The sequence below is a fragment of the Leopardus geoffroyi genome, chromosome X, assembly GCF_018350155.1.
Source record: "Leopardus geoffroyi isolate Oge1 chromosome X, O.geoffroyi_Oge1_pat1.0, whole genome shotgun sequence".
NCBI classification, from domain to species: domain Eukaryota; kingdom Metazoa; phylum Chordata; class Mammalia; order Carnivora; family Felidae; genus Leopardus; species Leopardus geoffroyi.
In genome coordinates this window covers 63161239-63178408 of record NC_059343.1, presented here as the reverse complement: position 1 = coordinate 63178408, position 17170 = coordinate 63161239, and the positions used below count along the sequence as shown (strand labels likewise).

The following is a 17170-nucleotide window of genomic DNA, read 5'->3' as shown; positions in this document are numbered from 1 at the left end:
GTTACTCCAGACAGCACAGGGGACGTGCCCTGCAGTTTGGCAACACCCCAGGGACTATCCAAAATAACAAAACGGAAGAACTCTCCTCAAAACAAACTCCAGGAAGTAGCAACAGCTAATGAATTGATCAGAAATGATTTAAGCAATATAACGGAACAAGAATTTAGAATAATGGTCATAAAATTAATCTCTGGGCTTCAAAAAAGTATAGAGGACTTTTTTCTCTATAGCAGAGAATCTATTGCTACAGAGATCAAGGGACTAAGAAATAGTCAGGAGGAGCTAAAAAATGCTATAAATGAGGTGCAAAATAAAATGGCAACCACAGCTTGGATTAAAGAGGCAGAGGAGAGAATAGGTGAATAAGAAGATAAAATGATGGAAAAGAGGAAGCTGAGAAAAAGATTAAAAAAATCTAGGAGTATGAGGGGAGAATTAGAGCACTAAGTGATGCAATCAAACAGAGCAATATCCATATCATGATGATACCAGAAGAAGAAAAAGAAGAGACAGAGAGAGAAAGGGGCTGAAGGTGTACTTGAACAAATTATAGCTGAGAACTTCCCTGATCTGGGGAAGGAAACAGGCATTGAAATCCAAGAGGCACACAGAAAACTCCCTTCAGATGTAACTTGAATCGATCTTCTGCATGACATATCAGTGAAACTGGCAAAATACAAGGATAAAGTAGAGAATTCTGAAAGCAGCTAGGGAATAAACAGGCCCTAACTTACAAAGGTAAACACATAAGGGTAGTAGCTGACCTACCTACTGAAACTTGGCAGGCCAGAAAGGAATGGCAAGAAATCTTCAATGTGATGAACAGAAAAAAAAAAAAAATGCAGCCGAGAATCCTTCATCCAGCAAGTCTGTCTTTCAGAATAGAAGGAGAGATAAAAGTCTTCCCAAACAAACAAAAACTGAAGGAATTCATCACCACTAAACCAGTCCTACAAGAGATCCTAAGGGGGATTCTGTGAGTGAAATGTCACAAGGACCACAAAGTACCAGAGACATCACTACAAGCATGACACCTACAGACATCACAATGACTTCTAAACCCATGTCTTTCAATTATATCACTGAATGTAAATGGACTAAATGCTCCAACCAAAAGACACAGGGTATCAGAATGGATAAAAAAGCAAAACCTATCTATTTGCTATCTACAAGAGACTCATTTTACACCCGAGGACACCTTCAGATTGAAAGTGAGGGGATGGAGAACTATCTATCATGCTACTGGAAGTCAAAAGAAAGCTGGAGTAACCATACTTATATCAAACAAACTAGACTTTAAATTAAAGGCTGTAACAAGAGATGAAGAACGGCATTATGTAATAATTACAGGGTCTGTCCATGAGGAAGAGCTAACAATTATAAATGTCTATGTGCCAAATACGGGAGCCCCCAAATGTATAAAACAATCACAAACACAAGCAACCTTATTGAAAAGAATGGTAATTGCAGGGGACTTTGATACTCCACTGACAACAATGTATAGATCATCTTGACACAGGATCAATAAAGAAACAAGGGCCCTGAATGAGACATTGGATCAGATGGACTTGACAGATATATTTAGAACTCTGCATCCCAAAGCAACAGAATATACTTTCTTCTCAAGTGCACATGGAACATTCTCCAAGATATATCACATACTATTTTGGGTCACAAAACAGCCCTTCATAAGTGTAAAAGAATTCAGATCATACCATGCACACTTGCAGACCACAGTCCTATGAAACTTGAAATCAACCACAAGAAAAAGTCAGGAAAACCTCCAAAAGTATGGAAGTAAAGAACACCCTGTTAAAGAATGAATGGGTGAAACAGGCAATTAGAGGAGAAATTTAAAAATATATGGAAACAGATGAAAATGAAAACACAACAATCCAAACGCTTTGGGATGCAGCGAAGGCAGTCCTGAGAGGAAAATACATTGCAATCCAGGCCTATCTCAAGGAACAAGAAAAATCCCAAATACAAAATCTAACAGCACACCTATAGGAAATAGAAGCAGAACAGCAAAGACACCCCAAACCCAGCAGAAGAAGAGAAATAATGAAGAGCAGAGCAGAAGTAAACAATATAGAATCTAAAAAAACTGTAGAGGAGATCAGTGAAACCAAGAGTTGGTTTTTTGAAAAAATACACAAAATTGATAAACCTTTAGCCAGGCTTCTCAAAAGGAAAAGGGAGATGACCCAAATAGATAAAATCATGAGTGAAAATGGAATTATGACAACCAATCCCTCAGAAATACAAGCCATTATCAGGGAACACTATGAAAAATTATATGCCAACAAACTGGGCAACCTGGAAGAAATGGACAAATTCCTAAATACCCACACACTTCCAAAACTCAAACAGGAAGAAATAGAAAACTTGAACAGACCCATAACCAGTGAATAAATTGAACGAGTTATCAAAAATCTCCCAACAAATAAGAGTCCAGGACCCGATGGCTTCCCAGGGGAATTGTACCAGACATTTAAAGCAGAGATAATACCTATCCTTCTCAAGCTATTCCAAAAAATAGAAACAGAAGGAAAACTTCCAGACTCATTCTATGAAGCCAGCATTACTTTGATTCCTAAACCGGACAGAGACCCAGTAAAAAAAAGAGAACTACAAGCCAACATCCCTGATGAATATGGATGCAAAAATTCTCAATAAGATACTAGCAAATCGAATTCAACAGCATATAAAAAGAATTATTTACCATGATCAAGCGGGATTCATTTGTGGGCTGCAGGGCTGGTTCAACATTCGCAAATCAATCAATGTGATACATCCCATTAATAAAAGAAAAGATAAGAACCATATGATCCTGTCAATCGATGCAGAAAAAGGATTTGACAAAATTCAGCATCCTTTCTTAAGAAAAACCCTCGAGAAAGTTGGGATAGAAGGAACATCCTTAAACATCATCACAGCCATTTATGAAAAGCCCACAGCTAATATCATCCTCAATGGGGAAAAACTGAGAGCTTTCCCCCTGAGATCAGGAACACAACAGGGATGTCCACTCTGACTGCTGTTGTTGAACATAAGTGTTGGAAGTGCTAGCATCAGTAAGCAGACAACAAAAGGAAATGAAAGGCATCAAAATTGGCAAAGATGAAGTCAAGCTTTCACTTTTTGCAGACGACATGATATTATACATGGAAAACCCAATAGACTCCACCAAAAGTCTGCTAGAACTGATACATGAATTCAGCAACGTCTCAGGATACAAAATCAATGTACAGAATTCAGTTGCATTCTTATACACTAACAATGAAACAACAGAAAGACAAATAAAGAAACTGATCCTATTCACAGTTGCATCAAGAATCATAAAATACCTAGGAATAAACCTAACCAAAGATGTAAAAGATCTGTGTGCTGAAAACTATTGAAAGCTTATGAAGGAAATTGAAGAAGACAGAAATGGAAAAGCATTCCGTGCTCATGGATTGGAAGGATAAATATTGTTAAAATGTCAATACTACCCAAAGCAGTCTACACATTCCATGCAACAAAATTGCACCAGCATTCCTCTGAAAGCTAGAACATACAATCCTAAAGTTTGTATGGAACCACAAAAGACCCTTAATAGCCAAAGTCATTTTGAGGAAGAAGACCAAAGTGGGAGGCATCACAATCCCAGACTTTAGCCTCTACTACAAAGCTGTAATCATCAAGACAGCATGGTACTGGCACAAAAACAGACACATAGACCAATGGAGTAGAATAGGAAACCCAGAATTAGACCCACAAAAGTATAGCCAACTAACCTTTGACAAAGCAGCCAAGAATATCCAATGGAAAAAAGACAATCTCTTTCACAAATGGTTTTGGGAGAGCTGGATGGCAACATGCAGAAGAATGAAACTAGACCACTTTCTTACACCATTCACAAAGATAAACTCAAAATAGGTAAAGGACCTGAATGTGAGACAGGAAACCATCAAAACCCTAGAGGAGAAAGCAGGAAAAAACCTCTCTGACCTCAGCCGCAGCAATTTCTTACTTGACACATCCACAAAGGCAAGGGAATTAAAAGCAAATGAACTATTGGGACCTCATGAAGATAAAAAGCTTTTGCACTGCAAAGGAAACAGTCAACAAAACGAAAAGGCAAGCAACGGAATGGGAAGAGATATTTGCAAATGACATATCGGGCAAAGGGCTAGTATCCAAAATCTATACAGAACTCACCAAACTCCACACCCGAAAAACAAATAATTCAGTGAGGAAATGGGCAGAAAACATGAATAGGCACATCTCTAAAGAAGACATCCAGATGGCCAACAGGCACATGAAAAGAGGCTCAGCATCACTCCTCATCAGGGAAATACAAATTAAAACCACACTGAGATATCGCCTCACGCCAGTCAGAGTGGCCAAAATGAACAAATCAGGAGACTATAGATGCTGGAGAGGATGTGGAGAAACGGGAACCCTCTTGCACTGTTGGTGAGAATGCAAACTGGTGCAGCCACTCTGGAAACAGTGTGGAGGCTCCTCAAAAAAATTAAGAATAGACCTACCCTATGACCCAGCAGTAGCACTGCTAGGAATTTACCCAAGGGATACAGGAATGTTGATGCATAGGGGCACTTGTACCCCAATGTTTATAGCAGCACTTTCAACAACAGCCAAATTATGTAAAGAGCCTAAATGTCCATTATCTGATGAATGGATAAAGAAATTGTGGTTTATATACACAATGGAATACTACGTGGCAATGAGAAAGAATTAAATATGGCCTTTTGTGGCAACATGGATGGAACTGGAGAGTGTTATGCAAAGTGAAATAAGTCATATAGAGAAAGACAGATACTGTATGTTTTCACTCTTATGTGGATCCTGAGAAGCTTAACTGAAGACCATGGGGGAGGGGAAGGTAAAAAAAAAAAAAAAAAAAAAAAAAGGTTAGAGAGGGAGGAAGCCAAAACTTAAAAGACTCTTAAAAACTGAGAACAAACTGAGGGTTGATGGGGTTTCGAGGGAGGGGAGGGTGGGTGAGGGTTATTGAGGAGCGCACCTGTTGGGATGAGCACTAGGTGTTGTATGGAAACCAATTTGACAATAAATCTCACATTAAAAAAAATTACAGAATAATCAAGGAAACTATTATCTTCAGGAAACGTTAGCCACAAAATGAGTTAGCAGCAAGCCTGACAAAAGTTAACTCGCAAAACTAACAGCCTAATTAGATTCTCTAGGGCCCCAGATAATAGAAGTTTTTTTTTTTTTTTTCAACGTTTATTCATTTTTGGGACAGAGAGAGACAGAGCATGAACGGGGGAGGGGCAGAGAGAGAGGGAGACACAGAATCGGAAACAGGCTCTAGGCTCTGAGCCATCAGCCCAGAGCCCGACGTGGGGCTCGAACTCACGGACCGCGAGATCGTGACCTGGCTGAAGTTGGACGCATAACCGACTGTGCCACCCAGGCGCCCCAATAGAAATTTTTGATAAAGAGTACAGTTATTTTTAGTGAGAATTTTAAATAATCACACGTATAAGTTTATGCCATAAAATTTAAAACTTATGAGATAGACAATATTCTAGAAAAATATAACAACATTGAGTGTTCTTTTGACAGTTGCCAAAAATTAGAAATGATCTACATGTCTATGAGAGGGACTGATGAGGAGATGCCATAATGTCTATGAGGAGAGCTAAAAATGATGGTATATTTGGGCAGTGGAATTCTACATAGAGGTTAGAGTGATTAAGTAAGTCTCACTTTGAATGAAAAATTATAAGCTACATTTATTGAAGAAATAAATCATATAAAGATACATCCAGTATGTACTGATTACATGTAGTTTAAAAACATGAAAGGTAATATAGGGTTTAGGCATGCATGTTAGTGAAAATATAAAAACATACATAAAAATAGTAAATATAGAATTGAGGGTTTTATTTTATTTTTTTTATATATATTTTTTACTTTTTTTAAGTGTAGTTGACTCAATATTACATTAGTTTCAGGTGTACAACTTAGTGATTTGACAAGTTTATGCATTATGCTATATTCCCCACAAATGTGGCTATCATTTGTCCTGTTATATTGCTATTAATATCATTAACTGTATTCCTTATGTTATTCTCATGACTTGGTTTGTTCTATGTATTTATAGGTCTGATACTGCTTTTTGTTTATTCATTTGTTTTGCTTTGTTTTTAGATTCCCATGAGTTAACTCATTCCATAACCAGAGGCCTGTATGTCCCTCTCCCCTTCACCCATTTTGTCTACCCATCCTCTTCCCCTCTGGCAACACTGTTCTCTGTATTTATATATCTGATTCTGCTTTTTCTTTATTCATTTTTTAAGATTCCGCTTATGGGCAGAATCATATGGTATTTTCCCTTATGAGTCTGACTTATTTCACATACCTTAATGCCCTGTAAATCTAGAGAGTTTTATAAGTTGGGATTTTAGAAACCTCCTAGAAAGAAGGGAGGGATAGAAGAGGATGCAATTGGGTATGGTTACATATTAGTCGTCAACTGCATCAGAAGCAGATTTAATTAATAAGTGGTAAAATTTAATAAGATTGGATGTGGGAAACACTGCTGTTCATTATATTCTATACAGTTTTGTGAATGTGTAAAATATTTTGTTTATAACAAAAATGTGTAAAAATTTAAAATAGTTTGCATTAAAAAGCAGTTCAGGGAAGGTACAAAAACCAGGTAAACCTTTATGTTCCTTGTTTTGAATTGAACTGTTTATGTTTAGATATTAATGGATTATCTATTACTTTCTTCTTATATCTTTTATAGTCAAAAGTTTGCGGGGAAAATAAGAAAATGATTTAACATGATATCATCATTCTGGGATCAATCCTTGTTTGTTTTCCAGAATTGTATTAGGAAAGAGAAATGTTTCATGCCCCTAAGATCTTTTCTCTCTTGATCTCTGAGTCAGTCTGTCTCTTCCCTCCCTCCTCTCCTCCCTACCTTTCTCTGTCTTTCTTTGTTTCTCTAGGTCTTTTTCTCTCCTAGTCTCTGTCTCTTGGGATGTGTGTTGGGAGTTATACTCTCTCAGTGCTTTGGGGGCTTTGCCTCTTAGGGTCTCTGTTTTTCTGAGTCTCTCACTCCCGGGCACTGTTTCTCATAGTTGTACTTTTTCAGGGTCTTTCTCTTGCTTACTCTCTCACTTGATGTGCCTGCTCCCACTCAATGTTTTTCTTCCTTTGCATCCAAACGTGTGTGTTTGTGTGTGTCTGACTCCCTGTCTCTTTCTCTCCCTCTCCTAGGGTGGGTTTGTCCCCTCTACTCCACTCCCCCACCTTGTGTCTTTTTCTCACGGTATAACTCTCTCTTTCCTGGGGTGGTCTTTTTTTCCCTCTTTTTGCAAGAGGGTGCCCTCCCTCCCTGTCATCCCCCTCTCCCCTCTCCTCTTCTTCCTTCCCCTCTCTCCCTCTCTCTCGTCTTCTCTTGGTGCCTGTCTTAATCCTTCTTTCAGGATCTTTCAGTTTTCTTTCCTTATTTGCCTACTTATTTATGTTTCATTTGTTTTATTTAGGTAAAGCTACTTCTTCTAATCCAAGCAGCCCAGCTCCAGACTGGTACAAAGATTTTGTTACAGATGCTGATGCTGAGGTTTTAGAACATTCTGGAAAAATGGTACTTCTCTTTGAAATTCTTCGAATGGCAGAGGAAATTGGGGATAAAGTGTAAGTTTCTCCTATTTTTATTCTATAAATGAACCTTTTTAATAATCATTCTGTTGTTTAAACAATTTATTTGAAGAAATCTGTTTTGTTTTCTTCCTTAGAAAGATGTAATTTTTTTGGTTAATGTAGTGATAGACCACTGTCTTCCTTCTAAGCCACTAGTTCTGAGTGCATATTCTGGTTATTTCTTCATTGTGGTTTTCCCTTTCTGGCTATTGCACCTTGAACTTATTTCTTTGAGCCAAGCCTCTGATGGATATCTATATTTCACTATCTTTAAACTTATTTTTCAATCCATGTAGTGTGGTTTCTACCATGTCACTTTATTGAGATTTTTTCCCCCTAAAGTCAGTTAGTGACCTTTTAATCTCCAAATCTAGTGCCCTTCAGACTGTATTTCACCTTTTTGACTATTCTCCATAATTTGTCCTTTGTTTTTGTTCCTGTTTGTTTTACTTCTAGCATTTGTGTCCCCATTCCCTTCCTTGCGTCCCTGCCTTCCACTCTCATCCTTCAAATTACTATTCAGAAAACATACTTTTAATGTTTTGAACCATACTTACTGTTTAGGTTGTTACAAGGTCCCAACATCTGATCATAAAATATGTTAAAAATGTGTCTGTGATTCTTTAATAACAGTTTAACATAAGGCTGAAATAAACCTTTTATCTTAAAAACTTTCAAACTTAGTTCTTTTAACTCTTGGAAGGAGGTAGATCTGCTATTAATATTTCTAATCCATCTTTTAATATACCTCTAATGTTAATACATTCTTTTTATTTAATTTTTTTTTAAATTTTAATGTTTATTTCTGAGACAGAGACAGAGCCTGAGTGGGGGAGGGGCAGAGAGAGAGGGAGACACAGAATCAGAAGCAGGCTCCAGGCTCTGAGCTGTCAGCACAGAGCCCGATGCAGGGCTCGAACTCACAAACCGTGAGATCATGACCTGATCTGAAGTCGGTCGCTCAACTGACTGAGCCACCCAGGCAACCCTAATGTTAATGCATTCTAATATACTTGTATGTCTTTTCACTGGATAGTGAGTTGTTTGAAGACACAGACTGTTTTATTATTTTTATTAACTTACTATATCTTGCACTTAGTAATTACTCGATAAAATTTATTTTTGTTGTATATTACGACTTTATTTACACAGAAACAAGTGGTTCAGATATGTGATGAATGGAGTGACAGTATTGGAGGTAAAGGACATGTTTTGGAATAGAAATAACAGGATTTAGTACATTAAATTCAGGGCAATAAGAATGAAAGAGTAGTCAAAAATGACTCCTAGGCTTCCAGACCAGGAGGCTGGTGAATTCTGGTGCTACTTACTTAAATGGAGAATAGGGAAGAACTACGTTTATTAGACATTGTAAAGAAGTCTGTTCTGGCTATGTTAAGTTTGAGAGCCCTATTAGATATCCATAGAAGATGCAAGTAAAAAGTGGATATTTGAATTCAGCATTCCTAAGAAGTCAGGAGAAATGATTGCTCTGACATGCTTTGCTCTTTTCTGCTATCAACTTCTGTAGTTTAAAATTAATTTTTATTTGGGTACCATACAAGAATTTTAAGAATATGGAAGGGATTTTAGTGGTCTTTTAATTTCCTAGGCAGTGCAAGAATCTCTTCCACCATTTTCATCATGATGTTCTCGTAGCCTCTCCTATGGTAGAACATTTGCCATTTCAGAAGGCTACCTATAGTTGAATACTTCAAATTTTTAGAAATTGTATCCTTATCTTTAGTTTGTACTTTATCCCTATACATTTTCCTTGTGGTTTAAAATTGAACATATCTTTTGCTTTTTTTACACTCTTATAGTGATATTTTTTTAGTTATAAGCCCAACTGATAGACATTATCAGTGCTAATACTATAAAACTATGCATTTCCTTAACTGTGATTACCACTATTCTTTATTTGTCCAACATTTCCTTATGGAAGTTTTCAAACATAAAAACAGAAAGAATTTTACAGTGAATACCCATATACCTATCACCTAGCATCTATACTATATTCTATATTTCATTGTACTGTCTTTATTACATATCTATTTATCTATCCATCTTATTTTCCTGGTGCCTTCCAATGCAGGTTGCAGACATCAGTACTACTGTTTTAATTGTCTCCTTTTCAGATAATGGTGGGTTCATCTCTCTTGTCACTTTTAGCTTTTTTTTTTTTTTCCTCTGCATTGATCTATTCTTTGTATGGCCTAATTTCATAGGTTTTAAACATACTTCAGTTTTTTAGCACCCATTTCAAAATATGATCACAGCAAACAAAACACTTCAACTGAGTTTTTATTAACACAGAGTTATAGTAAAGCAGGTTCTTGTTTATTCTGGGCCCTACTGTTCATCCATGCGGTCCAATAGAGAGGTTTTCCAACATCTAAGTAACACTTTTGGTTCATACTGAACTCATGGTCAACTGAGACTCTCGTTTATTTTTTAAAGAAGAACTGCTGTTAAATCAGATTTTTCTATTCTCTATTTGTGCAGTTGATCTTTTGACCCAAGTGTAAACTTGATATTTCATGGGGCAAAAGATAAATGAATTCCAGTGATTTTAGCCAATGGTGTGTTGATAAATGTTTAACAACTGACTCTTCAGAAAAATAATAGCACAAAAGGAAATGAAGCAAGAAAGAAAAGCTCTAATTTGTAACATTTGCTGATTTTCATAGTCAAATACTGCCATGTTCAATTTTAAGCTATCATCATGATGTCAGTCGTGGGAAGAAATGCTAACAATCTACTTTCCTGTTCCAAGCTAGTTATAGCTAATTCCAGTACACTACTGGTTTCAGTCCAGCCCTTCTAACTTGTTTTCTGTCATTTAAATATTAAAATTTGATTAAATTTTAATTTTCCAGATTTTTTATATATGTATGAATTTGATTTGTATTGATTTTATATTTTCATAGGAGTCACTAATAGATAAAGCCAAGGTAGTTTATACAAGTATGAAAATTATTACCAATCCGGGCAGTAGTTTTTCATGTTATCTGCAACTAGAAAAAGTTAACAGAGATAACCATTAGTATGTAGCCACTTAATCCTAATAATACCACCTTTTTCATAGTGAGGTTTTTCTGAGCTCAGTGGTTCCCAGAACCAGTCTTAATGCTGACTCAAGTCAACCTTTTTCCAGAATAGTAACCCAAATTCCAGATTAACTCCAATTAAATAAATAATTGGTATTTCTAAGAATAAGTTTCCTAGTTATAGGAATTGCAAGAAACTTAATCTGTAGCTCAGAAAGAAGTGATTCAGTAAAGATTTTGATTCTGGGAAAGATAATCAACCTACTGAGGGATCAAGGCCGTTGGTCATTTACACTTAGTATTGGGAATAAATTCATTTCCTTACCAGTATACCAGGAGTACCAACTAGGAGACATTAGACTTCCATAGTGCATGCAGAGTTTAGGAAGTCATACAATAGCCAGTGCATATGTTGTTAACTCCAACAGCTGTTTCATAACTTGAGTTGTTCTTTTTAGTTCTGCTAAATCTGAAGACGTCCAGCATTGAGTGTTGAAGGATCTTCTGGAGTCATAAAAGCATCATTCTCTTATAGTACAGCTTTCAGAATCAATTAAAACCAAACTGCTTGGACAGATGTCTAGTTCCTTATATACTAACCTACTTTGTTTGCATATGTAAGGGATAGAATGAGCCTTCCTTCATTCTCTTTCTAGATTTTTTTTTCATTTCCTGTGTATAATTATGTCCACTTCTCACCAAAGGGATAGATGAGAGTAGTGATTTTCAAACTGTTTCTCAGAGCCCTTGAAAGTTGGTGACCTAGAGCAAAGGCTAAGGGGCCAGTGACACTTTTACCTTCTTCTACCCCAAGGCACCCTGATTTTATGTGTATGTATACACACACACACACACACACACACGCACACACACACACACACCCCTGTGTGTGTGTGTGTGTGTGTATTTTTTATTTAAGTCCCAGTTAGTTAACATACAATGTAATTGTAGTTTCAGGTTCAACAGGTGATGGGGAGGGATTAAAGAGTGTACTTGTGATGAGCATCAGGTGTTGTATAGAAGTGTTGAATCACTATATAGTAATTATATTGAAATTATTTATTATATTTAATACCGCATAAGCCATTTTCATGGCTAAAATCAGGAGTTAGAAAACTATTGGGATGGAGAATCAGGAATCTGCAGACATATTTGAAATGGAATAACAAAGTGTTTTAGAATTTGTATAAGTCTAAAATTACTCAAATACTTTTAATAAGACTTTTTTATCATATTCACTAAGTAGTGTCTTTTATACAATAAAAGTTTTAAATTTTGCTGAAATCCTGTTTATCAGCTTTTTTCCTGTAGATCATACTTTTGGTGTTCTAAGAATTGTTTGTCTAACCCCAAGTTACACGAATCTTCTTAATTGTGTTTTTTAAACATTCTACAGTTTAACATTTTAAATTTAGATTTATGCTGCATCTTGAATTACTTTTTGTATAAAGTGTGAGATTTAGGCCAAAATTCTTTTTTTTTTTTTTTTTTGCATATGGATGTTGAATTTTGCCAAGATCATTGTTGAAAAAATTATCCTTTTTCCACTGAATTGCCTCTGCTCTTTGTAAAAAACCATTTAGCTAACTATATTGTGTGGCTTTCTATATCTGGACCCTATATTCTGTTCCATTGATTTGTGCTTGTCCCTTAATCAGCACTACACTCTGATTACTTAAGCTTTGTAAACGTTGAAATCATGTAGAGTTAGGCCTCCAACTTTTTCAAAGTTGTTTTGGGTACTGTGTGTGCTCAGCATTCTCATATAAACTTTAGAATCAGCTTGTTAATTTCTCAAAAGTCATACTATAGTTTTGATTAGAATTGTGTTGAATTTGTAGACCAATTTGGGAAGAAGTGATATCTTTACTATGTGAATATTCTAATTCATGAACACTCTCCATTTTTTTAGCCTTGTTTTCAGCCAGTCTCTCATATCTCTGGACTTGATTGAAGATTTTCTTGAATTGGCTAGTAGGGAAAAGACGGAAGATAAAGATAAACCTCTTATTTATAAAGGTAAGTTACAAACATTTCTGTATTATAATTTTTGTATATGTGTTGCCAAAGCGAGCACTGTATTATAATTTTTGAAACCTTCGTTTAAATGTATTTTACAAGCATTTTAACAATAAAAGAAAAAAATACTACCCAGACACACAACTTTAATGTATTCATTTTTTCTGCACATTCTTCTTGTCCTTATCTAGGTAAATATGGTCTTAACTGTTGGAATTGTAACATAAAATAAGATTTTTTGTTTTTTTTTGTTTTTGTAAAGAGCTTTATTGAGATATAATTCACATATCATGCAGTTCAACCATTTTAAGTGAACAGTTTATTGGTTTTTAGTATATTCATGGAGTTGTGCAACCATCACCACAACTTTCAACCATTTTAATTGCCACCAAAGAAACCCTGTACTCTTTAGCTGTTACCCTCCTACCCGTACCTTCCACCTCTTCAAACCTTAAGCAGTCACTCATCAATCTACTTTCTGTTTCTATAGATTAACCTGTTCTGAAACTTTCATATAAAGGGATTCATATGTGTTTTTTTGTGACTGTTTTTTTTTTCATATAGTGTGTTTCAGGGTTATTCCATGTTGTACATGTGTCAATATTGTATTCATTAGGTAATAAAGACCTAATATTCCATTGTATGGATAATACCCACATTTTGATTATCCATTTATTCATTCATATATATCTGGGTTGTTTTCACCTTTTGACTGTTGTGAACAGTGCTATGATAAATATTTGTATTCAAGTATTTAAGCATCTGTTTTCACTTCTTTTGGTTGTATACTTAGGAATGGAATTATTGGGTATTGTGGTAATTTTATGTTTAACTTATTGAGGAACCACCAAACTGTTTTCCTTACTGGCTGTATTATTTTACATTTCCACAAGCAGTGTACAAGGGTTCCAGTTTCTCCACATCTTCACCAATAGTTATCTTCTGTTTTGTTTTGCTTTGCTTCACTTTGCTTTGCTTTGCTTTGCTTTGTTTTATTACAAGCATACCTCAGGGATATTGAGGGTTTGGTTCCAGACCACTGCAAAAAAGCCTGGAGCCTGCTTTGGATTCTTTGTCTCCCTCTCTCTCTCTCTCTGCCCCTCCCCCACTCACGCTCTCTCTCAAAAAAATGAATAATCATTAAAAAAATAAGACAGCAGTGAAGTTTGCTGCATTGATTGACTTTTTACATGAACAGTTTCTGTGTAGCATGCAATGCTGTTTGATAACATTTTGCCCCCAGTAGAATTCCTTTCAAAATTGGATTCAGTCTTCTCAAACCCTGCTGCTGCTTTATCAAATAAGTTTATATAACATTTTGGATCATTTGTTGTCATTTCAGTGATCTTCACAGCATCTTCACCAGAAGTAGATTCCACCTCAAGAAACCACTTCCTTTTCTCATCTGTAAGAGGCAAATCCTCATCTGTTCAAGTTTTATCTTGACATTGCAACAATTCAGTCCTATCTTCAGGCTTCACTTCTCTTTTTTTTTTCAAAAAAACTTTTTTAAGTTTATTTATTTTAAGAGAGAGACAGTGTGAGTGGGGGAGGGGTAGAGAGGGAGACAGAAAATCCTTAGCAGGCTCTGTGCTGCCAGGGTGGAGCCCAATGTAGGGATCAAACCCACTAAAGTGTGAGATTATGACCTGAGCTGAAACCAAGAGTTGGATGCTTAACCGACTGAGCCACCCAGGCACCCCTCAGGCTTCACTTCTAATTCCAGTTGTCTTGCTATTTCAATCACATCTGAAGTTATTTCTTCCAGTGAAATCTTGAACCTCTAAAATTCATCTATGAGGGTTGGATTCAACTTCTTCCAAATGTCGATATTTTGACCTCTTCCCATGAATCACAAATGTTCTTTTTTATTATTTTTTATTTTGAAAGAGAGAGAGTGTGTGCATGCAAGCAGGGGAGGAGCAAAGAGAGAGGGAGAGAGAGAATCCCAAGCAGGTTCTGCACTGTGCAGAACCCAATGTGGGTCCAAACCCATGAACTGTGAGATCATGACCTGAACTGAAATCAAGTTGGATGCTTAACTGACTGAGTCACCCACGTGCCCCCACAAATGTTCTTAATAGCACCTAGAATGGTGAATGCTTTCCAGAAGGTTTTCAATTTATTTTGAGGCTACAGCCTTACAAAATGTATTTCTTAAATCATGAAACTCGAATGTTTAAATTACTCTTTCATCTATGGGCTGCAGAATAAATGGTGTGTTAGCAGATCATGAAAACAACATTAATCTTGTGTTCATTTTCATAAGACTTCTTGGCTGATGAGGTGCATGGTCAATGAGCAGTAATATTTTGAAAGAAGGCTTTTCTTTCCTGAGCAGTAGGCCTCAACAGTGGACTTAAAATACTTAGTAAACCAGGTCAAAAACAGATGTGCCGTCATCCAGGCCTTGTTGTTCCCTTTATAGAGCACAGGCAGTGTAGATTTAGCTTAATTCTTCAGAGGCCCTGGATTTTCAGAATAGTAAATGAGCATTAGCTTCAACTTAAAGTTACCAGCTGAATTAGCCCCTAAGAAGAGAGTCAGTCTGTTCTTTGAGTTTTGAAGCCAGGCATTCACTTCTCTCTAGCTATGAAAGTCAGAGATGACATCATCTTGTAATAGAAGGCTGTTTTGTCTACATTGAAAATATATTGTTTAGTATAGCCACCTTTACTAATTATTTTAGCTAGATCTTCTGGATAACCTGCGACAGCTTTTACATCAGCACTTGTTGCTTCACCTTGCACTTTTGTGTTATGGAGACCACTTTCTTTGTATCTCATGAGTCAACCTCTGCTTGCTTTAAACTTTTATTTTGCAGCTTCTTCACCTCTCTTGGCTTTCATAGAACTGGAGAGAGTTAGGGCCTTGCTCTGGATTAGATTTTGGCCTAATGAAATGTCATGACTGGTTTGATTTTCTATCCAGACCACTAAAACTTTTTCCACATCAGCAATAAGACTGTTTTGCTTCTTTAAACATTCATGTGTTCACTGGAGTAGCACTTTTAATTTCCTTGGAGAACTTTTCCTTTGCATTTACAACTTGGCTAACTGGCAGAAGAGGCCTAGCTTTAGGCCCATCACATCTGTCAACATGCCTTCCTCATTAAGCTTAATCATTTCTAGCTTTTGACTTAAAGTGAGAAACATATGACTCCTCCTTTTACTTGAACACCTAGAGGCCAAGTGTAGGGTTATTAATTGGCCCAATTTCATTATTATTGTGTCTCAGGAAATAGGAAGGTCTAAGGAGAGGGAGAAATGTTGGGGATTGGCCAGTTGGTGGAACAGTCAGAACATACACAACACATATTAGTGAAGTTCTCTGTCTTCAGTGGGTGTAATTTGTTGTACCTCAAAATAGTTACAATAGTAACGTCAGATTTTACTGAACACAGGTCACCATAATGAATATGATAATGAAAAAGTTTGAAATATTGCTAGAATTTCCAAAATATGACACGGAGACACAGAGTGCACAAATGTACCAATAGACTTGCTTGACACAGGGTTGCCACAAACCTTCAATTTGTGAAAAAACAGTATGTGAGAAATATCACAATAAAATAAGGCCAGCTTGTAAAGCCATCCTAGTGGCTATGAAGTGGTATCTCATTGTGATTTTGATTTGTATTTCTCTAATGACTCATAATGTTGAACATCTTTTCATGTTTTTATTGACTATTTGTATCTTTGGAGAAATGTTTATTGAGGTCCTTTGCCCATTTTTGAATTTAGTTATTTGTCATTGAGTTAAGTTTTAGGAGGTTTGTTTTATATTTTCTGCATATGAAGCTCTTATTAAATATATGATTCACAAATATTTTCTCTTGTTCTGTGGGTTGTCATTTCACTTTCTTTTTTAAAAAATTTTAGTGTTTATTCATTTTTTTTTTTTTGAGAGAGAGGGGGAGAGGGGTAGTGAGAGAGGGAGACACAGAATCTGAAGCATGCTCCAGGCTCTGAACTGTCAGCACAGAGCCAGATGCAGGGCTCAGACCCATGAACTGCGAGATCATGATCTGAGCTGAAGTCAGACATTTAACTGACTGAGCCACCCAGGTGCCCCTCACTTTCTTGATAGTATTTTTTGATGGACACAAGTTATTCTTTTTGATGAAGTCCAGGAGATCTGTATTTTCTTTTGTTACTTGTGCTGTTGGTGTTATATCTAAAAAACCATTGCCAGATATGTTCATGAAGATTTATCCCTATGTTTCCTTCAAAGAATTGTATAACTTTTGCTCTTATATTTAGGTTTTTGATCCATTTTGAGTTGATTTCTATATATAATGTGAAGTTAAGGTCCAAATTTCTATATATGATGTGAAGTAAAGGTCCAACTTCAATCTTTTGCTGTGGCTATTCAGTTATCCTTGCACTATTTCTTGAAAGGACTATTCTTTC

The 17170-nt window shown here is 36.3% G+C and overlaps 1 protein-coding gene across 12 annotated transcripts in view; it reads left to right on the top strand.

Annotated features, from left to right (window-relative positions):
- The window catches only part of ATRX (ATRX chromatin remodeler), a 303341-nt gene that overhangs the window by 221224 nt on the left and 64947 nt on the right, over positions 1-17170 (top strand). For all 12 annotated transcript variants that reach the window (XR_006710928.1, XM_045471900.1, XM_045471902.1 and 9 more), the window contains 2 exons: positions 7533-7683; positions 12652-12758. Coding sequence is in view for 11 of the 12 variants with exons in the window: in XM_045471900.1 (XP_045327856.1) it covers positions 7533-7683; positions 12652-12758 (258 nt within the window). In the remaining variant the exon portion in view is untranslated. The remainder of the gene's footprint in view (positions 1-7532; positions 7684-12651; positions 12759-17170) is intronic.